General features: G+C 54.3%; 1 protein-coding gene across 4 annotated transcripts in view; it reads left to right on the top strand.

Annotated features, from left to right (window-relative positions):
• Window positions 1-24,741, top strand: part of ARHGEF10L (Rho guanine nucleotide exchange factor 10 like) — a 154,388-nt gene extending 129,647 nt beyond the window's left edge. For all 4 annotated transcript variants that reach the window (XM_044996110.1, XM_044996112.1, XM_044996111.1 and 1 more), the window contains 3 exons: window positions 11,228-11,402; window positions 21,786-21,908; window positions 23,708-24,741. In XM_044996110.1, the coding sequence (XP_044852045.1) occupies window positions 11,228-11,402; window positions 21,786-21,908; window positions 23,708-24,222 (813 nt within the window). In that variant the 3' untranslated portion in view covers window positions 24,223-24,741. The remainder of the gene's footprint in view (window positions 1-11,227; window positions 11,403-21,785; window positions 21,909-23,707) is intronic.
• The last annotated feature ends 2,384 nt before the right edge of the window (window positions 24,742-27,125 follow it).

The raw sequence follows: 27,125 nt of genomic DNA, 5'->3' as shown, positions 1-27,125 counted from the left end.
ATAAGAACACATGTTCCAGGCGATGGAGGCATTAGAAAATGCGGCAGGTTCTCTCGCAGGGGAGATGAAGAGATGCTACGTTGATTCCCATAATTGGACAGAAGAAACAACAAATTGAATGGAATGAATGAGGGGAAAATCCATAGTAGTTCGTTATTCTAATAAGAGCTGGTTTCTTTTCATGCAAAATGTCAAATTAAAAAACCTAAATTAAAAAAAAAAAAGTTAAAGCAAAGATTGAGAGTTGACGTCCATAAAGTCACGTTGGGAAACTCTCTGATCTGATCCAGCCACTGGCCTTAATGTTTCTACCCTCAGTTACCTCGTGGTCTGTAAATGCTCGTTGGGTATGGATTGTGCCTCCTCTGGAAGTTCTAGCACTGCTGCTGTCGTTCCCAGGTAATACGGTCCGTATTATAACACGACCTAGTGGTCCCAGCTGAGATCTGAACCTTGTTCATAGTCATAGAGTCCAAGGCCAGTAGCGACCACTAGATCGAGTCTGACCTCCTGTATATCACAGGCCATCACCACCACCCAGACCTCTCACAAAACCCAACACCAGAAATCAGACCAAAGTAAACAAGACTCTCACAGCACGCTCGATGCCACCGCAGAGTCCTGGCCCATCTTCCCAGTGTCCTAGCTCCAGCCACGGCCATCCCTGATCCTGCAGAGGAAGGAGATTTTAAAAAAAACTTCCCAGAATACATTGGGGGCGGGAAATCTCTTCCTGACACCTGCAAGTGGCCAGATGAAACCCTAAAATCCAGGTGCTACATGTACACATTACAAGAGATAGTCCCTGAAGGAGGCAAGACAGAGAAAGGAAGTATTCTCTCCGTTGTACAGGTAGGGAAGTGAGACCCTGCAAAACTAAGGGTAACACTTTGAAAAGCCCCAACTGACTTTCCATTGTCAAGTGGCTTAGACTCTTAGGCTCCTAAGTCACTGAAGGTGAAATTTTCAAAAGTGCCTACGTGACATACCCAATGTCGCTCAGCAAGGACATGTTAGAGCCGGGTGGGGTATGGTTTTTTCCACCTGCAAATATTGAGTCTGAAATCTTTTCCTTTCTCAATTGGGATTGAAAAGCCCAAATCTCAGATGTTTGCAAACCAAACCCCCAAGTTTTGTGGTCAATTGAAACATTTTGTTTTGATTTCAACCTTTTTTTTCCCTCTTTTTAGACTTTTTTTCCCCAATCTTGTTAGCTTAAATTTCTAAATGAAAAGTCATTAACCGGAAAACCACACATTTTATTTTTCATTTTGAAAATGTCCAAATGTGCCGTTTTGAGGGGGAAAAAATTCTCACTTTTTTTTTTGTCAGGAAATTCCTTGAACCCGACCCTGTTCGTGAACATCTTGTTTCAGCAAATCAGTATTTGTTGTGGGGGGGAAATCCATTGAAAAATTCCCAGCCCACTTAGAGCTGGGAACTGGAATCCGGTTCCGAGTCCTGTTCCTTAACCTCACTTTCTTCTCAAAATACCAAGCTCAATCCAGGCTCCCATTAAACTCGACAGGAAAAAACTCCCATTGACTTAAAGGTGGTTGGATTGGGCCCCAGGTTCCCAAGAAGGCGTCTTCGTATCAATGGCCGGTTGGAAGTTTCCTACCACGACTGATGTCTCCTCAATACTAATGACTTTTCCTGCCTTGCCTGCTGCGGTGTGGATTTATAGGGCCTCTATTTTATATAGACATTTCTAGGTCCATAAATACTGTGCTGCTGTAGGTAAGCTTGTGGCAGCATTTCCAATATAATATTCAGGATTTTATAACTCCCACCGTAAAATTTTGCTCCGAGCTGGGACGCGGTGCATAGGCTCTTGGCCAGGGAAGGGGTTTTATTGTTAAACTGGGGGAGGAGGGGTAATAAATCAGCTGTTCGGCTGCTTTTAATCACACTACTAACGCATGCTTGTGGAGGTAAGGATGAGCACAGGAAAGGTCGTCCAGGGATTAGGACACTAACCTGGGACTTGGAAGACCCTGGTGTTCCATCCCTGTTCTGCCACACACTTCTGTGCAGACCTTGTGCAAGTCACTTAACCTCTCTGCACCTTAGTTCCCCCATCTGCAAAATGGGCATAAAAGCCCTGCCCTTCTCACAGGGGCGTTGTGACCCTAAATCCATTAACAACAACAAGGAATTAGAGCAACTCCTCTGAAATCCGGGGGGTGGGGGGGCTAGTTACGTTGGTGTAAATCAGTCAGGAGAAAAGAGCCTGACTTTGCGTTCGAGATTTCCATTTGGCCTGAATCAAAACACCGGATCCGGACATCTTTAAACTGAGAGCTGGATGCCAGACTGCAGCTTGGGCTCATGCACCTAGTCAGAAGTTGTAGCCATGTTCCTACATACCATCCCGTCACCAGTGAAGCAGAGAGTACTTAAAAAGATGGCAATTTTCACCCACTTGGCTTCCAAATCCCCTAGATGGCTTTGAAAAAATCTCTGAAACCTGCAGATTTTATGCATTTGCTGGATGCCCATAGGGTCAGACCAGATGGGGCATTAAAAGGGTAATTTAAAGCAGTACCAAACTCCAGACTGGACTTCCTGTGGCTTGCGGCTCTTTCTTTCCTTTTTTTGTGCCCTAGATATGAACAAATAGCCGCCGCCTCTTTTATTTTTAGCTCTCCAGGAAACAATAATTAGTCTCTTCTACAGGATGTCTTTGAGTGCCTCAGATTTGATGCAACAGCACTGTAGTGCATTGTTTTGGCCGTTCATTGTCCTCAGGGGCCTAATAGCGCCGTGGAAGTGATTAAACTGCTGGGGACTCTGCATAACCCGAGGGAGCTGATCCTTTGGGAGATCATTGGCAGGAACAAGAGTGGATGATGAGATCTGGACATAGGGTAGTTACCCAGCCCTGACTTTTCTGTTAAATTCCTGTTGCCTAGTGCCCCAGTCCAGGAATGGGACCTCATTGTTCTAGTTCTTTCTCTCTCTCTCACAAACAGCGACACACACAATGAATCAAATCCCTCATAAACATCCTGGGGGAACCTTGAGTAGGAGGAGAGGTTATTTTACTGCTGCATTTGGCACTGGTGCGACCACAGCTGGTATCCTATGTCCAGTTCTGAGGCCCACAATTCAGGAAGGATGTTGATACATTGGAGAGGGTTCAGCGACGAGGCACGAGAATGATGGAAACCATGTCTTAGAGTGAGAGACTCCAGGAGCTCAATTTATTTAGCTTAACAAAGAGAAGGTTAAGGGGTGAGTTGATGAGTGTATAAGTAACTACAGGAGGGGAACAAATAGCTGATAATGGGCTCTGCCATGTAGCAGCCTGGGAGTAAGGTGGATGTTTTTAGCTCCGTGGTTTGAGCGTTGGCCTGCTAAGCCCAGGGTTGTGAGTTCAATCCTTGAGGGGGCCACTTAGGGATCTGGGGCAAAAATCTGTCTGGGGATTGGTCCTGCTTTGAGCAGGGGGTTGGACTAGAGACCTCCTGAGGTCCCTTCCAACCCTGATAGTCTATGAACAGTGGGGGTAATTAACCGTTGGGACAATTTGGATTTTTGTGGTGCTCTCTCCATCACTAGCAACTTTTAAAATCAGGATTGGAGGGTTTTCTAAGAGAGTCCCAACAGCTGCACACAGAGGGAGCACCGGGTTGGGCCTTTGTGTAGGACGCCTCTGCCAGGCCTTTCAAAGAGATTTACAAAAGCAGGTAAGTATGAGCCCCATTCCCACAGGTGGGGAAACTGAGGCACAGAATGGCAAAATGCCTTGCCCAAGGTCCCATGGGGAGTCAGTAGCAGAGCAGGCAAGAGGACCCATGCATGAGGGCTGACTCCCAGCACTATGCTTAGACCTCCTTCCCTGACTCAGTTTCCCCCAGGGTATACAGAGGATGTGACTTAACTGGGAAATACAGTCGCATCCTCCAGCGCGTGTCTGCAGGGCTGAGCTTGGTAAGCGCCTTCCCTTCGTTACAATGGGTCTGCGTGTTTGCCAGCTCCTATCTGTTTGGGGAATAGTGACTTTCCAGCGTGGCAGCTAATTTAGTAGATGGAGCATTGGAGGCGGGGGGGAATTCCCGAGAGCATGAGCGGAGGTGGGGGCACGGAAGGGTATCTGTAAATCAATGAGAAGATGGAAAATAAGCTCTCATTTAAATGAATAGCAAGTTGGTATTTGCCAGACCTGAATTCAACTCCCTGTGAACTTGAGGAGCCGAATAGATCCCTGATGGAGATGGAGGGTGGCTGGGGGTGAGAGAGAGATTCCCCTTCTTCACCAGTGGATGCGAGCAGCGGTTTGGAGGGTGTCTTTGGGTTGGCTGGTGACAAGTCCTGGGCTGTGGCGAGGGTGTGGGTGAGGGATTTGCTTGTTACGTCTTTTGTATTTGCTTGTTGTAAATGCCTTCCCAGTGTTCCTGCTTTGGGGGTCTAGGCTGTGCGACCCTGAGTGCACTGAGAAGCCCCTTGCTCAGGCGAGCAACCCGGCTGACTGCAATAGGAGTGAGTAAGTGCTACTCAGCGTAATTCAGGGATGTGGAACCCTTTTGTACACAGTGCGGTGTGTGCCGATTGGTTGCTCCTCCCCAGAGCTGGCCGCATTTCAGTGTGGGAAGCACTTTGGTACTGTGCAGGATCAATGAGATTTACTCCTGATTTGACCCCTCCATCAATCGACTTCTTGTCGTGGCATTGGCAGCCTGAGCCAGGCAGCAATTCAGTCTCTGTGCATGTGCCTCAAGCGTGTCCTTGATTAACATCTCTGAGCAGCTCCCGTCCCCCGTGTCTCCAAAGATCAATACGTCACTAGTTACTGGTTTCATGTAACTTCTCCTTTTTCCAAGCTAGCTTTGTTTGTGTCCCTTTGAGGTGAAGCTGTAATGCAGCGAAAGGTCAGTGCTGAGAACGGATCTCTTCCCACTCAGAAGACCAGCCCAAGGGCTGGAGATGGTGATACAGGAGTGGTTGAGCCTGACGTCTAGACTGGGGGTGGAGGGCAGGGGAACCTGCTTCCTCATACCAGGAGTTTGGGGGCTCGTGGAAGTGGCTGGGTCTGACACTGGGTATGTCTTTTTACAAGATCCTCCTATTCAGCTGAGCCAGCGTAGATTGGGAGAGAGGGGCAGCACCCTTTACTCCATTCCCAAGACCCCCCAGCTCTGCGAGAGGACTCCCGATCTGCTGCAGCCTCCATCATGTTCTGGTCCTGTGATCTTTGAGCAACCGCTAATGGTGCGGAACGGTGGTGGTGGGTTTTGATGAGAATGAAACCCAGGCTGGCTGCTAGCTGCATTGGGACAGCTTTGTTGCTCCCGGGACAATCCATAGTCTCTGGATTTTAAGAACAACCACTCACCTCGAAAAGACGGTGGTCAAGTGCCTTCTGAGACCTGACAAGAGGATGGTAACACCCGGTTACCCGGCGTTACTGTCTCGATGGAGTTTGTCAGCGTGGTTCTCATTAAGCTGCTTCATTTGGGGTGGGGAACAAGCTTATGGCTTGGTGGCAAGGGGTGATACCTACTTTAAGACCAGCCTTCTCTCGCTCTCAACCAGCCTGATGGTGGGAGGTGTTGAGTGCTGGGAGGGGACCAGCATGTCTCAGTGATGCTGAGTAGTTGATTTAGAAGCTACATTAAGAGGCACCTGTCTAGCTCTTCTCAGAGGCTCTGACACAGGACTTCAAAGGCCATGGCGGAGGGGGAAGGTCCCCGGATTCCGTCTGGGATGCAGATGGCCCCATTGGTGGAGAATAGATATCTGCTACTTGAGGGCAGGCGGAAGGTGGAACCTAAACGCTCTCACCTGACTTGCGGGGTGGGTGGAAGGTGGATTCCAGCTCCTCTGATGTGTGGGAAAGGGACAGCATCTCATTTAGAGCATTGGCCGTCTTGCTGTTGGCTTCATGGGGAACAGGACAAGCCGCTAATGGCTCTGGGTTATAGGCTGCGTTGTCTCGGTCAGGTGTGGCAGTCAGGAGATCCCAATGGCTCATGCATCCTAACATGGTGGTGCCTGTCTTTATCAAACGGTGCACTTGGACTTAGCAGTGGCGCATATCTGCTTTCTGAGCGGGGCCATCTGAAGTCATCACTGTCTTGCAAAACTCCCGAGCTAGTCCCCTCTAATCTTTCACCCTACTCTTTGCCATCTCCAGGGTAAAGAGGTGACATTTTCCACATGGAATCCACGTTCTCCTAGAAACCTTCTGGCGTGGGTGGAGCCCGCATCTTAGACCGTGAGCTCTGTGTGTGTTGGGGGTGTGTGGGATGGGACCATCTTTCTTCTCATATCTGTGCAGTGTCTAGCGCAACTGGGCCCTGACTGGAGCTTCTAACTGCAACACAAATAATTGTGATGCTTCTCTTCTAAGCCTGACTTGCACAGTTGCGCTCTTCCCTACATCCCCAGCCATTATCCCAATTTTGGGGGCTAACAAAGGTCCTTTGTACATTAAAGATCCCTGTGTTCTCCACACTTGAGCAAAACAGCTTCTCTGAGGCGTTTGAGATGGAGGGGACGAGCCAGCTGCGTTCTGACGCTGGAAAGCTGGTGGCTTTTGAAAATTGTTCTACCTTCCTTTGACCTCCCATAACTCAAAGAGACAGCGTGTAAACTTCAGGTTTATTTCATGCCCTGATTTTTCACTGCCTGGGGCCGTGGTTTTTTTTAGGTGAGTTGGAACGCTGCTGTTTTCAGTTATTGGAGGTGAGCTCTGCGTGTTGGAATGTGCCATGGGAAGTGTTTCTGCAAAAATAGCAGCTTTATCCCAACTGAGTGGCAGGTTTGGGGGAAAAGTTTTAGAAGCACCTAATTCTCCCTTTCAGAAGTGGCTGGGGTACTTCGGCGTGGAAGCGTCAATGAGTGGTAAGCTCCTAAGCATCTAAGGGTTTGTCTGCACGGCCAGCCATGGTATAAACCTACAGCCTACTAGCTTGCCGCGCGCTAACGGCACTGAAAGCTCTGCAGTGCCTGTTGCCGTATTCCTGCTCAGAATGGTCGCTCAGACACATGCTTTTGAGATTGTTTTGCCCTTTCTGATTCGTAGCTTATTTTTGTGCAATCATTGTGAGCATCTACTTTGACTTCCTGGAAGAACTCACTCCAGGCCGTCTTTTTAAACAACTCAAATTCCTTTCCAAAGCCAGGAAGAGTATGGAAGAGTCCTCGCTCTAATCTCTAGACCTCACTCTGCCCAGTGCCAAGGACAGAACCCAGGAGTCCTGACTCCAGTGTCTATACTGCTGTAGAAGACGTGCAGCACAGCCGAGGCCGGCCTCAGTCACCTGTCTTGGGCCATGGAGCTAGAAAATTGCAGTGGAGACATTCAGGCTCGCAGGGGCTCAGAACCCAGGATCCAGCACAGACATCTACACTGCTATTTTTAGCCCCAAGCCAGAGTCAGCTGACCCGGGCTCTGAGACTTGGTGCCGGGCGGGGGGAGAGAGGAGTATCCCAGCCTAGACAAACCCACCGTTCCCTGCAGAGCAGAATCTTGCAAGCTGTGCTGTAAACCTAACCTCGGAGTTGAGCTCTTTGTCGTGAAGACCCTGTGTAAATCAATTGCCACCAGGCCTGGAAATGAGTCCGTGTTTGTTCTAGACAAAATCATTCCCACCCCTTCCCTGCGTTGCACTCCTGCCAGGTTAGACTAAAGGCGGCTGAGTGCTTGTATGCAGAGTACAGGAAGGATATGGGCACGGGTGAGCTACACTAGTTGGGAATGGAGGGGATGCAGTTTTTATGAGTCCGTGAAATCCACCAGGGGCATAAAATCCACTGTTGCTGTGGATTTTATGCTGAAGGCACTCGGAGGCTGGGGTAATGGACAGCAGTATAAAACCCTTAGACAGCAAGACACCAGCACAGCACTGAAATCGGAACGGCAGATCTCTTCGGGGCTGATCAGAGAAATTGTCAGGAGGTTGGCGGAATGGGCAGTGGCTTCCCTGCGAAGGGGTGTTGGTGGTGAGCCGCTTGTGTCGGTGAAGTGCGGTCCCTACCGATAGTCCCCCGGAAAGGACGCGGGGTTTGTCTATGCTTGGAGCTGGCGGGAGCTTACCCATGCTGGCTCTGAGCAGCAAGCTCGCGCGCTAACAATAGAACGTAGCTGCAGCAGCGTGAGCTGCGGGACTGGCCAGCTGCCCCGGCTAGCGTCTCGTGGGTGTGTACTCAGCCTCTCCTGTTGCTCGCTCTGCTGCGGCTAGACGCTGTTTTTAGCACGCTAGCTCAGTGAGAGCTGGGCATCGCACTCCCGGCACCAAGTGCAGATATACTAAATGGGGCAGACCTGAAGCGCTGGAGGAAGGTGCTGCAGGCATCTTTGCTGACTTCGGAGAGGCAAAATCCTGCTGGCTGACTCTCTTGGGTTTGGGGCACTGGATCCTAAAACCCCAGTGGTCCAGTGTGGAGGTTCTAAATCAGAAAGCTTAGAAAAAAGAGAGGCAGCGACCTCGTCACCTGCTGGACAGCCGCTGTTGTGATGGGCGCATTTCAAAAAAGAGCGTAGCTCGTTCCAAGCAAGCAAATTGGGGTAACCTGTGAACTTCCTAGCAAGCTGACAGCCTGCACCGTTGGGATGCCAGGCTTGAGAGCGCTTGAATCTGTCCTTTCTCTAGCTCCGGGTCCCACTGGAACCTATTAAACGGTCTCCCTGAGTTTGTTTCCGTTAGCCTGTCCTCGTCGCCGCAGCGCTCTCTCCTTCCTAATTCCACCGGGTGCTGCTTTAGAACCCACTCGGGACACTGCTCGGCCCTGTTTCTCGTTCACTGGAATATTTATCTTCTTGGAGGTGAATCCGATTCGCCTCGTCTTCTCCAAGCCCCTGTCCTCCGGGAGGCAGCATCCTCTCGCAAGCAAGGGCGTTCCCTTCTCTACTGTAATAGAAGAAGGAGCGGGTTCGGGGGGACCCAGGCCAGGGGAGGGGGTGAGGGAGAGTAACTTAAACCATGATGGTCAGTAACTTATGTTCTTATCGAACATCAGTTGTGAAGGCCTGCAGCTGGGGGGCAGAGTTGTTTTTAAAGCATTGTAAGGTTCAGTAGCTCTGCTGATGTCTTTTAAAAGAGCCCAGATGGGTCCCAGCTAGACTTGTTTCTCCGGAATTGTAACACGAATCCATTTCCTGCACTGAATCTTTATTTTAATTGAAATCTGACAGCCAGGGTCTGGGCTGCGATTGTTGCTGCTGTTGCCTCTCAAGCTGGGCTGGGTCGAAGCTATTCAGGCCTCCGGTGTGGGGAGGAGGGGGGAATATGAGCCGATCTTTGCTCATAGTTTCCATCTAGGACAGGGGGGTGATGCTGAGAAAGCAGCTTCCTTGGCTGCTGGAAATGCCCCAGCGTGGAATTAACTTGGGTACCTAGGGGCGGTTGAATGGAACCTCAGGTGAGTCAGATGGTAGGTGCTAAAGCAGCATCACCATCTTGCTACTGGTGTTTCCCTCCCGGCACCATCTCTCTCCCTTAGTGGTAACTGGGGAGGTCGCAGCTAGCGTCAGTGCCACTCGACAGACCAGCTGCCCGTGCGGAGGATGATTGCAGCGGGAAGTGGGCTGTAAGATGAGGGTCTCACTAGGTGACCCCATGGCCCATTTCTGCAGCTGCAGAGCTGGTCACTAGAGGAAGCCCAGGCTAACAAGCTATTCCCTGTGCTTGGAGAAAGTCTGCGCAAAGGCAGGGAAGAAGAATGAATAACTTGCCTGCACTGGGCGTGTTTGCACCGGCGTAGTTACACCAGTGCAAACCTCTAGCCCTAGTGCAGTCACTCTGCACTGGTGTAAAAATGCTCAACCCAATTTTTCGGATCTAGGCCCCATCTCCTGACTGTCCCATTCTCGTGTCCATTCAGTGGCTCTCCACACGACCTCAGGCCTGGCCTACGCTAGGAAATTAGGTTGATATAACTACATCACTGGCTATTAGCCAGGATGGGCAGGGATGGTGTCCTTCACCTCTGTTTGCCAGAAGCTGGGATTGGGTGACGGGATGGATCGCTCGATTATTCCTGGTCTGTTCATTCCCTCTGGGGCACCTGGCATTGGGAACGGACAGGGACGTCTCTAGCCCGTTGTTCTTGGGGACGCTGGTCCCAGCAGGATGCCGGCGGCTCAGGGTGGGAGGCAGTCCTAGCGAGTAATGGGGCCTCTCGCGTGGCGTGGATTCAGGGCAGGGGTGGAAGAGCTCTGAACCGCTCCTATTGCAACATCCAAAGTGAACCAGGTTAACCAGGCAGGTAGCGCCTCCACCTCCGAAGCCTCTGCAACAAGTTCAGGGTGTGCGAATGGGAGACTCTGGTTTGTGCCCGTTACACTGGTAGGGGCCATTTGCAAAATTGAGGCCGAGGTTTTCTTTTCCGTTCCCCTCCCCCAAGTGCAGGAGTGTTGGCTCCCGGAGTTGGGCGCAGGGGCCGTCTCTAGGATGGGCAGCAGGCCAGGCGGGGCTGCTTGGTCGTGGTTGTGCGTGTGGCCGGCAGCCGTGCGGAATGGGGGGCGCTGGCGGAAGGGGCACCGTTTCGCTTGCACTCACGGGGCGGTTCTGCTAGGGTCGCGTCGCAGGAAGATGGGAGCAGAGGCTGTGAATTCCTGCGCCCTCCGGGCACTGCAGGGAACAGCGCTGCCTGCATGCACTGTGAGTGGGGGGGTGGTTAAAATCAAGTCCTGGCTAATTAGAAACCAGCCCAGACCATTCCCCCGCTCTGAAGTGCTTCTGCTGCACCCCGGGGCCTCTCTCTTAGGTCTGCTGTCCGCTGGTCACACTGACTGGTCTCCGCTCCCATGCCTGTAGCAACTAGCCATTCCTTCCCCTGCCCCATGGGGGACCAGGTGGGATTGATCCTATCTGTAATTTGGGGATCCACTATTGCTGTGTCCCCCTTGCTTTGCAGGCATATGGGACACGCCCCACCGCCAATGAATAATAATCCCGAGCTCTTACTTAGCACTTCCCTTCAGCAGATCTCAAAGCACCTTCCGTCTTTAGAGCCGGCCGGGCCAGACTCCGCATGGAGAGGCCTGCGCAGAGCGGCCCCTGTGACACTTTGGTGCTCCCCAAGAGGCAGGAGCTGGGACAGCCCAACTTCCATGACTGCTCCGAGCCCCTGCTGCCCTAGGGGACCATTGAGGTAGACGCCACATCCAGCTTTGGTGCCGGAGCTCCATTATGGGCCCTTCAGCGCCTGCCCCCCGGTAACGTGCTCTGCGGCGACGCCCCCTCTCAACCCTCCTCTTTTCGTCCTCTCCCTGCAGCAAACCTTTGAGGCCCACCCGGAAGAGGAAGCCAGTGTGACGCACATGATCAAGGCGGGCAGCGGCGTCTGGATGGCCTTCTCCTCGGGGTCCTCCATTCGCCTCTTTCACACCGAGACCCTGGAGCATCTGCAGGAGATTAACATAGCAACGCGGACCACCTTCGTCCTGCCAGGTAGGGGAGCGGGGGAGGGCTGGGCTGCTTGTTAGGGGGCAGCCCACAGAGGATCAGTCCCAGGGCTGGTGGGTATGTGGGGAAGGCTGCTCCCTACATGCTTGGGGTGGTAGAGAGGCCGTGAGGAGTGGGGGAGCATCTCCATGGAAAGAGCTTGACCCTAGGGAAACAGGGAGGCTGGATGTCGTCTTGGTGACGTGCTGTGACAGTAAGAATTGCTGGCAGGGTCCAGGCGGCCAGGAGCCAGCTGTTCTCGGGAGGTGTGGGTTTGGTGACCACCTCCAGCCTCTTCATCCCAGCGTGCAGGCTATGGGTCTGCATGGAAGGGGCCCTTGTGTCTGGGGTGAGGGAGGTGCTTTAGCACCCGTGGTGTCCGGTGGCCGGGGTCGGGCCTGGCTTCGTTGTAGCTGCGGAGTGGGCGTGACTGCGGGGAGATACCGCGGGGAGGAGGCGAGTTTGCTGAGGTCTGCAAAACCAATCTTTGAGGAAAGACCCGTTCTTCCTCCCCACGAACCAGCAAAGAAAATCAGCCTGAGACCATTAGTGCCAAGACCGTGTTCTCCTCTGCCCTGATCAGGGGAGTAGAGATTCTGCGGTGTTGATGCCACTCCCAAGACATCCATTGTCTCTCTGGAGAGAGCACTTCCTGCCTATGAGCAGCAGGAGGCGCTGTTCTGAGCAGGCTGGCTGGATTTTTCTCTCGGCTTCAGATTCTCCTTCCCCTCCCTTGTTTATTGCCAGGAACCCAGGGCCCAACAGGAACTTCACGGTTGTTGCCTGATCCCTGAACCCTGATCCTCTCGTTAGCTGTGTAGGGGCTTATGACCCACAGTTGAGCAGTTTTGATACTAACCACTAGGGAGCAGTGGTGCGCACACGCCAGTTTGTTGCCTTGTAGACCCTTTCTGCTCTACGCCTCCTCTCCACTTCCCTTTGTCCACATGGTCGGTTCCCATTCCAAACTCCCCTCCATCCTGTCTGGGGGAGGCCCACAGGAATCAAAATTTGGCTGCTTTTGGAGAGGCATTTCCTGTGCCCCCTGCACGGTTGGAGAAGCTGGTTCACCCCGGGGCTGGTGGAGCTGTCGTCTCTCGCCAGAGGAGCTCGCTGTCCGTGCCCTGGCCCCGGAGGAGTTCTGTGCTCCCACTGATGCCTCTGCTTCCCCCCACCCCTTGCGCATGCCCCTGATCCTTCCCCTGTGTGGATTAACTGGACAGGTGGGCTAGCTGCTGTGCTTGAATGAACACTGCTTTGTACAGATGGCCAGACGCTGACTGAGTCAAACCCCTCCAGCGGGGCCGGCAGTGGGGCACGGGGCCAGGTTATCTTACCAGTGTAGCTGCAGGCTGGAGAGGAGTTTGCCTTCTCCGCCTCCGCATCCCACCCATGCTGTCACCAGGACGTGTGTTGGGAATGAGGCAGTTTTTGCATGAGGATCAGCAGATCGGTGGCTTCTCGTGGCAGGGGGTGAAGATCTGCAGAGAAGCGACCTCTTCCGACCCTGCTCCCATAACCTTTGCGAGCATCCCCTTCGTGCAGGACGCGCACGGCAGCTGGGCCAAACCCACCCTCCCTGGGGAGAATGGGGGAACATTCACCCCTTGAAATAAACAACCCCCTGCATTCAGGGGGAAAAGCCGTTCGGCAGCATCTCTGTCCCGAGCCCTGCCTGAGCCCCGAAGCAGTGCTGGGAAGGGGCCGTGTTTATCATTTAAAGAAGCGTGTGGGCCGGACACGCTGCAGAACTTCAGCTAATGGCTCGGCGAATGGAGCCAGATGGGCTGTGACTGCTGCTGTGGGAAACGGCCTTTGTCTGATGCCTGCATATGCTGCTGCTAAGAGGAAGCATCTTTCTTGCCGCGCGTTTGGCCGGGATTCGTAGTTGGTGATTCGAAAAGCTGTTCCCCGCTTTACCAGCGGCCTGACAGATGAGGCCCCTTTCTGGACTGACACCTACGGTGGTTGTCCTCCTCTGCCTCCTCCTCAGCCAGCGCTGGATGCCTGCAGAGTATTTATAGCCTGCTTTGCTGGAGGGCGGAGTGGGAAGGGTGAACGGAGAGGGGAGGGGGAAATTGGGGTGTAGGAGATGGGGGGATCCTTGTTGCCCATGCTCACCCTTGCAAAGCATTGCGGGGAGGGGAGGAGGAGACTGCGGTAAAACGACAGGTCTGGCCCTTTAAATTTCCTCTTGCCCGTCTCTCATCTTACCTTTCAAACAGCAACTCAGGGAGCTGCCTGCAGGGTGGATGCTCTAGGATGACTCTTAAAGGGCCAGGACTGCACCCTAGCAAGGGACTGTCTGAAAAGGGGCCTGGTCCCCCCAGATTAAAATGACCGGAGCGATCCTTTGAGTGGTGCAGCTGCCCGGACCTCGTCTGCCTTCCCTCGGGGAGGGGGTTGTTCTGTCTCTGGTCCCTGTCCCGCCACCAGCACGTCTGTGCGGGAGCAACCTGTCACTGTACCCTCTCCCTAGAGCCGGGGTCAGCAGCTAACCAGAGAGGGGGACTCGGGACCATTTCCCCCCCAAGCCCACGGCAGCGTTGGGATTCTTGGCAAGTCCTCTAGCCGGTAGAAGGCAAGATGGTCCCAAATGCCTGTCCTGACTGATGCAGACGGGTAGCTGTGTGGTGGAAGCACAGAACTGGGAGGCTGGAAACGGGCACTGACCCTAGCTCTGACATTTCTCCCTCTGTGGCTTGGAGTGGGTCACTCAAACACCCGGCCTTGGGTTCTCCTGTTCTAAAATGGGAATGGTACTTATTTGCCACCCCTTCAGAGCTGGTGTGAGGCTACGGATTTGCAGGAGGCTGTTGGAGAGCTGCAGTGCCAGTGCCCGCTGGTCGGGGTGTGTGTGTGTATGTGTGTGTCACTGTTCAGCTGCCCTTGGTTTTCCCTGGTCCAGCGGCCCCAACCTTGCGTTCCAGGAAAAGCTCCATTGCAAAGCACCACCCGTCTGCTGCACTCAAACTCTGCATTCCTTGCAGCGTTAGTGACTCTGCGGAGCAGATGCTGCACAGCAGTGCGGCTTCAGTCCGATTCAGGTTCCATGTCCCAGCTCGGCCATTTATTTACGGTGTGACCTTGAGTGTTTAGGGAACGTTTCCCGTGCCTCCGTTTCCCCAGTTTAAAAATAGGACTCGTGGTCCTTCTCCACCTTTGTCAAGTGCTTTGAGGTCTGTGGAGGAGGGAGGTGGTATGACAAGCATAGCTTCGTTTGTTTCGGCTTTGTTAAACGCTCTGTTGTTGTCAGCATCAATGTGGCCTAATTACTTCACTCGGTCACATTTAAAATGGATGAAGACGCTGGTGGTGCCAAACGCCTGCCCTGCGGAAGGCTGTTCAGCGCAGAGGGAAATGATTTTCAGACTGTGTCTGGGTCCCGGTGGAACCGCCCTCACTTCTTGGCAGCCTCTGCAGAGAAGTCAAGTTGTGCACAGTCGTCCACTGAGCTCCCTCCTCATCCCAAGAGAGGGCTGGTCCCCCCCCCCGCCCCCATGTCAGGAGTGAGGCACATTGAGAGGGCAGCCGGGGGGAAAGTTTATCTGGTCCCTCCTCTGTGGTTACATTCAGAACTCGAGTCTCTTTGGTTGTCAGACTGGCATCTTTTGTGAGCGCACAATTCTCATGCACTGTTTAAAAAGCCACAGACAAAGTCGTAGTACTTGGCTGCCTGGGAAAATTGCACCAGTGTCATAACATCGATACAGTTGCACTGGTGGAAACCTCTAGTGCAGACACCCTACGCTGCTGCAAACTGGAATTTGCACCAGGGCCTGTCACATTTTTGCACTACTGCAGTGGGCACCCATTAGACGTTTGCACACTGCTGTAGTTAACATCACTGCAAGTTTCCCTAATCTAGACAAGGCATTAGATCAGGGGTCGGCAACCTTTCAGAAGTGGAGTGCCGAGTCTTCATTTATTCACTCTAATTTAAGGTTTCGTGTACCAGTCATACATTTTAACGTTTTTAGAAGGTCTCTTTCTATAAGTCTATAATATAGAACTAAACTATTGTTGTATGTAAAGTAAATAAGGTTTTTAAAACGTTTAAGAAGCTTCATTTAAAATTAAATTAAAATGCAGAGCCCCCCGGACCGGTGGCCAGGACCCAGGCAGTGCGAGTGCCACTGAAAACCAGCTCGTGTGCCGCCTTCGGCACCTGTGCCTTAGATTGCCTACCCCTGCATTAGATCTTAAAATCCTTTACTGATCCCTCCCAGAGAAAGCGCTCCCCAGAGATCACCTCTTCTGCATTCTCATCCGTTTGCCATTGTCTTATTACCAGGGTCGTCCGCGTAGAACAGGATCTCTCGCTTCTCACCAGCTCATCTGCCAATTCTTCCCGTTGTCTCCCACCCCTCTCCGAATTGCAAACGTACGTTTGTGCTGTTGGTTGTTTTCAAGGCAACCGATTGCGATTTCGCAAAAACGAACCACGGCTAATGGGCCGATGAGAAGTCAAGAGCTGGTGAACTCGGTGGAAACAAAGATCCTGTTGTCATGCGAATGCTTTTCAGTGCTAACGGGTTTCTTTTAGTAGGCTGCAAGGATGAGAAATGCAGTCTGGGGGATTGAGGCTATTTTGAGCTCTCAACCCCCTGAGAGCGAAGTTCTGTATTTATCCACAGAATAGCGATAGGTCATGCCCTCCCCTTCCCCCCGCAGGCTGCCCTGCTAACCTGCCCGTTCTGACCTGAAAGGACTTGAGCTCCTGGAAGGATGAGAGGTTTATGCCCCATTCATCCCTTGGCCTCTGCTGAGACTAACGAGGGGCAGCTTCTGATTTAATAGTTCTCGTGGATTGAGCCTCCAGTGCTCAGATACTGCGGCTATAGAAAATCCGAAAATAGAATCAAAGCTGGCTTTTAAGGCCTTTCCTACATGGGGGGTTTGCCCAGTTTCCAGCCCCCGGCACCATGGCACTAATGCAGATGCTTAGTGCAGAGAGGGTAAAACTGCTCGAAGCTGCTGTCTTGCACTGCTCCAGCTCTGGGAACTTCTGAACTGGAGTCGTGGGCTGTGGTTGCCCCTCGAGCAGACGGACCCACGAGTTCGAATCGAGCTGGCCGGGATACCAGAGCAGCAGTGCTGCAGCCAAAGGAGTGATTACGCAGGGCTCCAGCTGGGCTCATCCAGCCTCAGCACACCTCCAGGGCCAGAGCTAGCTAGATTAAAGCTAGCTTGGGTGTGCCTACTGGAGCTGCAGTCACGGCCTGGGATTGTCCTGCAGACACACCCTCGGTCGATTGTCTAGAAGTGCCCTGACGCAGCTTCGCCCCTGGCTGAAATCAGGGCAGTCCCACCAGCGAGGACCAGGCCTGAGGCTCGCCTTCAGAAACGGGCTGGAGCCCCAGATTTCGGGCGCCGACCCAAACATCAAAGGGCGTGTTGAGATTCTGCTCCGTCCCCATCGCTCGTTTCACCCAAAGCGCCAACGCCCCTTTAAGAGCAGGGAAGGCAGCTGGGAAGAATTCTGAAATGTGTCGCTCCCCCACTCTCCGCTTTGAAGGGCCGTCGCCCCCCCCCTCACTGCAGCGATGAACAGGAGTAATTGTTTAATTAGTAATAAAGGCAGTAGTTGTGTAAGTGGCTGGGGTTTTTGTTTTGGGGTTTGTTTTTTTTAGGGCATGATTAAAAAAAATTGATCACTTCCTTTTCTTCCTGGGAGAGTGAGTGTTTTGGCATTAATGCGTTTTTGAACTTAAGCTCCCTCATCCTTTTTTAACCAGACAGGTCATTAATAAAGTCTTCGTGGAGAGCCCCGGCTTTCTCGCGTTGTAGCTCAGCAGATATATTGCTTCGGTGAATCCAACGCCGCAGTGTTACGTCGCGGTGATAAAATATTTATTTGCCATTAGAAATCTTACACTTTTTTTTTTTTTTTTTGATGTCTTGCTTTTCCTTTCTTGGAGTGGGCGGGGAGGCCCAGCTGCAAAAGAGCCCTGAGGAGTTAAGGATCTTATTGGCGTAACGGTGGTGCCAAGAGGTCTCACCGGAGGTCGGGGCTCCGTTGTCCTAGGTACAGCCTAGATGCCGAGGCCTTGTCTGCACGAGCAAGTGGAACCTTTATAAACTATACCAGTATAGTTCAAGCAGTTCCATCCCCAGTGTGGACACAATTATACCGATATTGCTAATTCCCAAACAGGAAGGGGGGAATAAGATGTAACCGTTTACTACTAATCCCTGGCTCTCATATAGCGCTGCTCATCAGCAGACCTCAAAGCCCCAGGTCAGTACCATTATCTCCATTTTACAGATGGGGAAACTGAGGCTGGGGGGGGAGGAGTGAGTTGCTCAGGCCAGTGGCAGAGCCAGGACTAGATCTGAGGCCTAGTCCAGGGCTGTAGCCACTGGGCCACACCGTCACCACTATGGCACTGTAACTATGTCCACGCTCGGGTTGGTCCTGGTACGTAACTGTTTCTTCTGGTAGAACTATTTCCGTGACAAAGAAAAATCATACCCCTGACCAGAACAGTGGCCTCGCTTGGCTGCCTTTGCCCCAGGGAGCTTACAGTCTAAATACCCCAGATGAACAAAGGGGGCCAGGGGACACTGGGGGTCAGGGGAGCTCACAACACAGGTCTTAAGCCTCCTCCTGCTGGCACTCCTTGTTTCGTGTTTGGGGTTTTTTTACTGTTCGTTGAGGTGATGCGTTTTAATTGCGAACTAGCTCCTAGACGGGGTGGGGAGGGGGCCGGTCGTGGATTGGCCATGGTGGGAGCTTAGCAGGAGGCAGGGAGCAGGGCAAGGTGGACAACCGCCGGCGCAAATGTGTCCTGAGAACGGTTCCCGCGAGGCAGGGGGCCGAGCCGTCAGCCCTGAGCCGGGGTCGGGGAGGGCAGGATGCGCAGCTGGAGGAGGCGGCTGCTGGGGGTGTGTGTTGGAGCAGCTGCCCTTCTCCTGCGGTGCTTGGGAATGGGGGGTGGCCACCTGTCCTGCTCTGGCGCTCTCCCGCTCTGCGGTTCGGTGGGGCTGCTTGCTCCTTCCTAACCCCCTTGCTGGTGCTCCTGTGCCCAGTGCATACTGGGGGGGGGTCCTCCCTGGTGTAGCCGTGCCAGGGGGACCCCCAGGGTGGGAGGTGTCAGTGGGGTCTGGCCGCATGAGGGGTTAGCTCTTATTTAGCTACAGACAGTGTTAATCCCCCTGGACACTGCTCCAACCCTGCGCCGCCTTGTACCTGGGAGGGCTTCTCTTCCTGCCCCCTTCTGCTTGTGCCTTTTGTAAAGGGTGTGGGTGTGTGTGTGTGTGTGGGGGGGTGAGGTGCCTGCTCCTCTCTGCTGCCCCCTCTGTTCACGGTGACGGGGGCGGGGGTCGCCCTCTCTCTGGCACCCAGGGGAGAGGGTCCCGGAGAGGACACTGTCCCCTGGCCAGCTCAAGTGGCAGAGCCGAGGGTAGAACCCGGGTACACGTTGCTCCCTGGTTGCAGGAAGCCGGTAGCTGATTTTCAACCAGAGATGATGTAGTTGTGGATGTCCATCTAGAGGGCCTGTCTCAGAGCCCCTCTGCCACCCCGTGTCTGCCCCACACTGGTCACGGCCAGTGCTCGTCTGTTGCTCCAGGCCGTGCCCTGTCCTGTATTGTTTGCACGTGCTGGTTACTGGCCATGGTTAATTCATTTCTCCCAAAGCCTCTTCCCCATTCCAGCCATGCAGGGCCCCTGGTGTGGAGCCGTGGGGGGGTCACGATCCTTTGTCTGCTCCATGCTTCCTTCCGGGGCAAACAGACACGAACTACTGACAAAGCATCGGCTCCAGCTCGGGTCTGAAGAGGCAGGCTCCACCCAGGGCTCGGGACTCCTTTGTGGCCGTGCTTATCCTCTGCCAGTCAGCCAATGCCCCTGGTTCTAGCAGTCAGCTCCCGGCTCCAGGCTAATCTCGCACAAGGGTGCTGGAGGCTGGATCCCCGCTCAGGCGGCCCGGTGACAGCAGCGCATCCTGCGAGTGGCGCACCGGCCAGGCTGTGTGGGGAGCAGCGGTAGCAGTGGCATGGGCGGGGGGGAGGAGAAAGACATCGGGTAGCACCCATAACCCTTCTCCCTCCCTCCGTCCCGCATTCTTATCTCTGGTGGGAGCCGTCCCCACTGGGGACAGGGCAGGGTGTCAGCTGGCAGCCTTGCGGCCGCACTAATTGTGGGGGGTGGGGAGCATTGAGATACAAAGCAGCTGTTTTGCTCGGCTGGGATAATAGCACCCCTCTGCTTCATGGCCAGTCCCACCTCCCCTCCCATGCATGTGGACAAGGGGGATCCAGTGGACATAATGAACGTGGACTTTCAGAAAGCCTCTGACAAGGTCCCTCGCCAAAGGCTCTTAAGCAAACCAAGCAGTGTCTTAACCAGTCATGGATCGGTGAAAGGTTAAGACAGGAAACGAAGGGTAGGAATAAATTATCAGTTTTCAGGCTGGAGAGAGGAGATCCCCAGGGATCTGTACTGGGACCGGTGCTGTCCAGCATATTCACAAATGATCTGGAAAAAGCGGGAAGCAGTGAGGTGGCTAAGTTTGCAGATGATACAAAATTACTCAAGATAGTTAAGACCAAAACTGACTGCGAGGAATCACAAAGGCATCTCACAAAACTGGGTGACTCGGCACCAAAATGGCAGATGAAATTCAGTGTTGAATTACCATTCAAGAAAAAGATGGTGGAGTCATTGTGGATAGTTCTCTGAAAACATCCACTTAATGTGCAGCAGCAGGCAAAAAAGCGAACAATGTAAAGAACCATGAGGAAAGGGATAGGTAATAAGACAGAAAATATCATAATGCCTCCATATAAATCCATGCTATACCCATCCGTTGAATACTGCGGGCAGTTCTGGTCGCCCCATCTCAAAAAAGATACATCAGCACTGGAAAAGGTGCAGAGGAGGACACCAGAAATGATTACGGGTCTGGAACAGCTTCCAGCTGAGACGAGATTAAAAAGACGGGGACTCTTCAGCTTGGAAAAGAGCCGGGGGGCAGTAAAGTTGTGAATGGGGTGGAGGAAGTGAATGAGGAAGGATGATTTACCCCTTCTCATAACACGAGAACTAGGGGTCACTCCATGAAATTGCGAGGCAGCAGGTTTAAAACAAACGAAAGGAAGTTCTTCTTCACGCAACGCACAGTCAGCCTGTGGAACTCCTTGCCAGGGGATGTGGTGAAGGCCAGAACTAGAGCTGGGTTCAGAAAAGAACTAGATAAGTACAGGGAGGATAGGGCCACCAGTGGTGTTTAGCCAAGATGGGCAGGGCTGCAACCCCACGATCCGGGCAATCCTACGCCTCTGTTTGCCAGAAGCTGGGAGTGGATGGATCACACAATTGCCCTGTTCTGTTCATTCCCTCTGAAGCACCTGGCAATGGTCACTGCCAGACGACAAGATATTGAGCTAAATGGACCGTTGGTCTGACCCAGTATGGCCGTTCTTATGCCCCCCTTCCCCCCCACGCTACCACTCAGCTGCCTGCTACCCGCTCCTGCAAGACCCAAGACGCAGCCTGCAACCTCCTCCCCCAGCCCTGGAGTGGAGCGGGGGTAGTGAGACAGGCAGCAGAGTGAGGATTCCTGTGAGGCACCCCATCCTGGGCTGAGATAAAGGGGGGCATGTCGTATTTCCCCAGGGGACTCTCCGTCACAAGCACAGGGACCCTGGTTGGCTTGTGCATCCCAGCACTGCAGTAAACATCCCACTCGTCATTCGTCCTGCCCTGTGGGGTGGCTTGCCAGAGCCCTGCCCCCCACATGTGTGATATGAGCCAGCCCTGCACCCCCACCCTGCCCCTCCGTGCAGTGATGGCATAGGGTGGGGTGGAGAAATCTTCCTCCGTTTTTGGGTTCCCCTATGGAGCCTCGTCCTGCCACCTGCTCCTCTTTCTGCTAGGGCCTCCTCTCCCCCCCGCGCCCGGCTCCAGCCCCCGGTTCTTCCTCAGCTGTGTCAGCACTGGAGAGAGGAGACAGGCATCCGCACTGAGCCGCCCGCTCCCCCGTCCTTGTTCTCCCGAACGTTGCCGCTAAAGTGAAAAGACAGCGCAGCACTGCTCATGCGGGAAGAGCTAATCTGGACTGACATCAAAAACATGTTAATTCATGGCAGCGAATTATCCGTCTCATTGTCCGTGCCTAGAAACAACAGGGTATTCTGTTCTTGCAAAGGAGAGGCACTCATGCATTCAGAATGTAAAACATGGCTCTGGAATCGCGCCTTCCAAGCTGTGCCAGGAGGTTGCCAGCCCTGGCACCGGGGCCCTCGCCACGTCCTGCGTTCTGTTGTCTCCTAGCCCCAGCTGTTCGGCAGAGCCGTTGCTGGGCCAGGGCGCTGGGTGGGCGCAGGCAGTGCTCTGCTTCCCCCACCGTCCTCCAGCATTCACTCCCTTTTCTACCCCCACAGGCCAGAAGAACGTCCGTGTCACCAGCCTGCTGATCTGCCAGGGGCTCCTGTGGGTTGGTACGGACCAGGGCATCATCGTGTTACTGCCTGTGCCTAGGCTGGAAGGCATCCCCAAAATCACCGGTGAGTCTGCTCCTCTGGTCCGTCTTGCCCCTGGGAGTTGGGCAGAGCAGGAGGTTCTCAGCTGGGCCAAGAGGGAGCTCGTCAGCTCTGCGGTGGTGCTGGTGGACTCCCGCCGAGCTAGGGTTAAGCAGCACCCGGGGGACGGGTGGCGAATCGCTGGGGGGCTGCAGAGACGTTGCGTTTGGCTCCTTCGCAGGGCCAGCAAAACGCTAACTGGGATTTGCAAATGAAGCAAAGGGACCATGGCCCTTGAAGTCCCATGGCATCGCCGTGGCATTTGGGCACGTCTCTCCCTTGGATTCCTTCACAGATCCCAGCCGAGACCAAACGCAGCCCTGGAAATCCAGCCTGTCGCGCTGCGGGCTCTGGGCTGGCACGTCTGGTTTGTCAGCTTGCTTCGCTAGCCCCGGAGTGTGTTTCCGCCCCCTCTGCCAGCGCACGCCGGGATCTCGCAGCTCAGTGGGCTTTAGCGTGGCCGGCTTGGTGCTGGGGTGGGACGCCTCCCAGAAAAGCCCCGGCCCTGCCATAGGTGGCGCCGGTGCCTCGAGCTGCGCTCTGCGCCAGCGGGAAATCGCTGCCCTGATGCGCTGCTAGAGGGCGCTGTTCTGCTGGAAGCGTTGCCACTGGCATGGGTCTCGGGACTGGAAGCCCTAAGCGCTGGTTCTTCTGGAATGTCTCCTATTTATCCATGTGTTTGCATAACCCCCCCCGCCCCCCCCGGCACATGGGTGCGGCAGTGCATTTCTGTGCCCTCTTACGGCCACCGGGCGCCCCGTGTCCTGGGGCGTTGCTTTGTGGTCATGGGCACGCTCCCTCCCTGGGCTGAGCCCCGGACAAGCTGAATGGGACCGTGGAGATCTGTTGCCCTGTCGCCCACCCTTGGGTGCTCATGGAGGAGACCCAAATGTGCGTCGTACCTCCCAGTCCCTTCCAGCATGGGCCACGTGGGGCAAAAGGCCAAAATGAACCCCCCCCCCCCGGGTCCTATCTCAGGCAGCAGCCCCATGCTCCCTGGCTCAGCCGTTGGAAGCCAGGGTCATGCTTCGCTGCACTTGGGGAAGGAGAGGGCATGGTAACTCCAGGGATGAGTTCGAGGTCAGGACTGGGCTGCCCTGGTGGAGCTGTGGGTACCAGGGCTGGAAACACTCTGTATTTCCCCTCTATCTCTCCCCCTCCACCCCCGCTCTAGCAGGTGCTGCTAAATGTCAGCAAACAGCTTGGGCACCATCTGATCCCCGAGAGAGGACGCGTCACCGTCGCTGGGTCAGAACTGTCTCCGTCACGACCACAGCGGGTGGGCTGCGCTTCCTGTTCAGGGCCGGCCGCTGGGATTTCCCAGAATCCCCCCCGTTAATAGGAAGCTTGAGTCGCCGTGTGGGAGGGCAGGGGGCACAGCATGTAGTCAGGGAACAGGGAGCTCCAGGGGCCACAAGTGGGAGGGGACTTGGGACCATAGCTGGAATGGGGAGCCATTGGCTCAGATGGGAAAGGCTGGGTGTGGCATAGTGGAAATTAGGAGGATCTGGGCCGTTGGGCCTGCTATGCAGCTCATGCACGGCATGGAGGGCTGAGCACGCTGGCCCCTGCTCTCCTGGCCGGCACAGGGTTAATGGTGAGGAGCAGCGAGCTCAGGGCCCGTCTGTGCATCTCAGAATAACGTGCTCTAGTTATCGAGGCAGCCGGGAGCCGCCGGGACTCGGCAGACGAGCCTTGCAATATTTATGAGGCGTGAACTTGATTTGTTTTCTGAAGCGTTTGCTGTTAATAAAACCTCGCTCTCCTCCCCGCTCCTCTCCCAGGCAAAGGCATGGTCTCTCTGAACGGCCACTGCGGCCCCGTGGAATTCCTGGCCGTGGCCGTCAGCACCCTGGCCCCGGACGTGCTGAAGAACGACAAGGAGGAGGAAGGCGGCCAGGAGGAGAAGCCGGACGGCCCGTCTCCAGAGCCATCTGCCCTCGACAAGCCCCCGGCCAGGGAGATGAGGAAGAAGGGGATCCTCTTGCAGTACCGTCTCCACTCCACTTCCCACCTGCCCGGGCAGCTGCTCTCGGTGAAAGAGGCCCCTCCGGCGCCAGGCGGGACCGCCCTGGAGCACAGCGAGGAGGACGGCTCCATCTACGAAATGGCCGACGACCCGGACGTCTGGGTGCGGAGCAGGCCGTGCGCCCGGGACACTCACCGCAAGGAGATCTCCTCAGTGGCCATCATCTCCGGCGGGCGGGGCTATCGGAATTTCAATCCCAGCAGCAAGCTGCCAGCCTGCAGCGAGACGGACAGCACTCTTCTCATATGGCAGGTCCCTTTGATGCTATAGCGTCGACGGCAGCTGCTACCCACAGCGCACCACGTAGGGTGGCTAACTCTGGCTCCGGACTCATGCCAAGCCCCATGTGGAGCGGCCTGCACCAGGGAATGCTGGGATTGTATCTGCTACCATCCCAGGCCGACCTAGGGAACGACTTGCCCGCTGCTCGGGAGGGGGGCAGCCTCTTCCACTTACCAAACAAATGAACACCCCTCCTCACTCTCCCTTTTTTAAAGACTTGTTTCAAATGTACTATTATTTTTCTTGAGAAACCAGCTCGTTTTCTGGGGGATTCTTTTACCGTTCCGGGATGCGTCGGGAGCAGCACCCTCCCTGCGGGCTGAGGAGGTTTGCTGAGCTCTTGGGCGCATCCCTTCCGAAGGGGGCGTGAGTGTCTGTGTGTGAATATATGAATATATATATATATATATAAATCTAATTCTGTACATTATTACATGTATAAATAAAACCGTCTGTATATATTGTGGCATCCGGAGGCGCAGGAATAAAAAGGAGGTGCACATTGGAGCCCGACGGGTACTGTGTTCTCTCGAGCTTTGTCGGCCGGTCGCATGTGGTTCAGCTGGGGCGCCCGGCGGACAATGTGGTGCATGTACCTCTGGGCCTTGGTTTTGAGCTGGGCAGGAAACGGCTTTCCCAGCCACGAGGATTTACGCCGTTTCAAAGGATACCTGCTTTGGCATAGGGACGAACCCCGTAAGCTTTCGATGTTTCCCATGACAAACCAGACAGCTCCCCCTCCTGAAATAGGGGGGGTCGGGCCCCCCGCTGGGATGTGGGAAACCTAATTCTAGGTCACATGAATCCTAGAAGCATGGGGCTGGAAGTGTCCTTGAGAAGTCACCAAGCCCAGGCCCCGCGCTGAGGTACGATCAAGAAAACCTAGACCGTCCCTGACAGGTGTTTGTCCAACCTGTTCTTGAAAACCTCCAGTGATGGGGATCCCACAGCCTTCCATGGTCACCTCTTCTAGAGCTTAACTACGCTTGTACCCCTAATATCTAACCTATATCTCCCTTGCTGCGGATTAAGCCCATTACTATTTGTCCTACCTTCAGTGGACACGGAGAACAAGTGATCACAGCCCTTCATGTCTTTGAAGACTGTTATTAGGTCTCTGCTCAGTCGTCTTTTCTCAACACTGAACATGCCCAAACTTTTTAACCTTTCCCCGTAGGTCAGGTTTTCTAAATGTGATTCTCCCCTCTTCTCCTACATCCCAGGTGAGCGCCATAACCATGGGGCTGCGTGGACACGGGGGGTGTTTGGAGCCGGAATCCCATTCTGGACCAGAGGGAGCTTTCTGACTAAAGTTCTCTTGAAACCATCTCTGCCACAGGAAACGTTTTGGGTTTGAGAAACCGGCATTCCATGATGAAGAAACGTTTCACTGAAAAATTCCTGACCAGCTCTAGTCTGGTTGCATAAGGCTTCTGTCTGGCAGGTGCTGAAATTTGTTGAGAGATCCGTCTGTCCTTGTGGTCAGTGTGACAGCAAAGGCTTGGGCTTAAGCAAGGTTGGAGACTAGGGCTCTCTTCACGGCAGAGTTCATTCAAGCTGACTACACTCGAGTTACTCCTCTCCAGCTGGTCCGGTGTGATCGCCTTGTCCCTTCAGCCCTGAGCAGAGGGGACTGGGTCCACCTTGGCAACGGGGAGCACGCTGCGGGAGCTTGCTTTGTCATTGACTCTGTTGGCACAGAATTCCAGGCTCCAGGCCTGCCAAGTCGACCCCTATCCCATCAGTGCGAATGCTTGAGCCCTAGCGAGGTGCGGCCGTCTCCATCACAGAGCCCTGCTATGGCTGACGGAGGGTTTCCTTTAGCTCGGACAGCAAGGACCTGCTGTTTCAGAGGCGAAGGCCGTAGCCTGTGTGCCCGGTGTGGTGTGTGGATGACCTGGTCATCTGCAAAACTGGAAGCGGGGAATGGGGGCTGATGATACTAGAGGTTCTCTCTGGGATAAATCCAACCACCTACGTCCTTGTGGTGACTGGAGATCCCCAGCAGGGGCTTTGTGTGAAGAAGGCGGTTGTTACGCTTTGTCTTGCCAAATTCCTCCATGTTGGTTGCCACCACCCCGCCTGTGTGTTTTCCAGCTGGATGGGGATCCTCCTCTGAGAGCTCTGTGGCGCTGAGCTGCTGTTTTCAGGCCCGTCGCTGTCGGCCCCCCTGTCGCGACTAGTGTGGATGATGGGACGGGCGCCGCGCTGGCTCTGGTGTCTGGGCAGCGAGGTGTGCTGGGAAGGGACGCAGTTCCCTGAGCTTCTGGGAGTTCTGCGTGGCTTGGGTCAGAGCAGTTGCCCCCGGCTTGATCTCTAGCCAGGCCCAAAGATCTGGAAGGCACATGGGGGGGCGTGGGGAGAAGTCCCCCGCCCCACACACACAAATGAACTCTTGATGAGAACCAGCGCCCAGGTTGGGAGTAATCTACCGCTTTGTCACTAACGATGGTGCTAGAATTGGCGCCCTCAGCAGAGATTCTGCGCTGTTGGAGGTACCCGCCGTCAATAGTTATCATTGCAAACCCTGAAATGCCGTTTTTGGTGCGGCCTGTGGGCACGAAAGCCTTCAGCGTAGCCCTGGTGGCTGGCGACTCAGGTCTTTGGAACGGAAGCCAAGGATCGGGACAAACCAACAAACCTCTTCACTGAATGGGTTTCGCTTCTAAGAGACTTAGCGAGGGCTCGTTACTTAACGAGCTGTGGAGCTTGGGGAGTCTAAACGGCCTCCGCCTGCCCCCTTTGTTGGACGCACACCGCAGGGCAGCCACGTGTTTCCCACACCCTCCGTCTATAAACCTCGCAGGACCTTCAGCCTCTGCCTCCCGACAAGCTGGCTGCCTTCTTGCAAGAGGTGAGACCACCGACCGCGGCGGCAGCTCTCTCCTCGC

The sequence above is a fragment of the Mauremys mutica genome, chromosome 21 (genome assembly GCF_020497125.1).
Source record: "Mauremys mutica isolate MM-2020 ecotype Southern chromosome 21, ASM2049712v1, whole genome shotgun sequence".
NCBI classification, from domain to species: Eukaryota; Metazoa; Chordata; order Testudines; family Geoemydidae; genus Mauremys; species Mauremys mutica.
The sequence above is the reverse complement of the archived record's forward strand: the minus strand, read 5'-3'. Positions and strand labels throughout refer to the sequence as shown.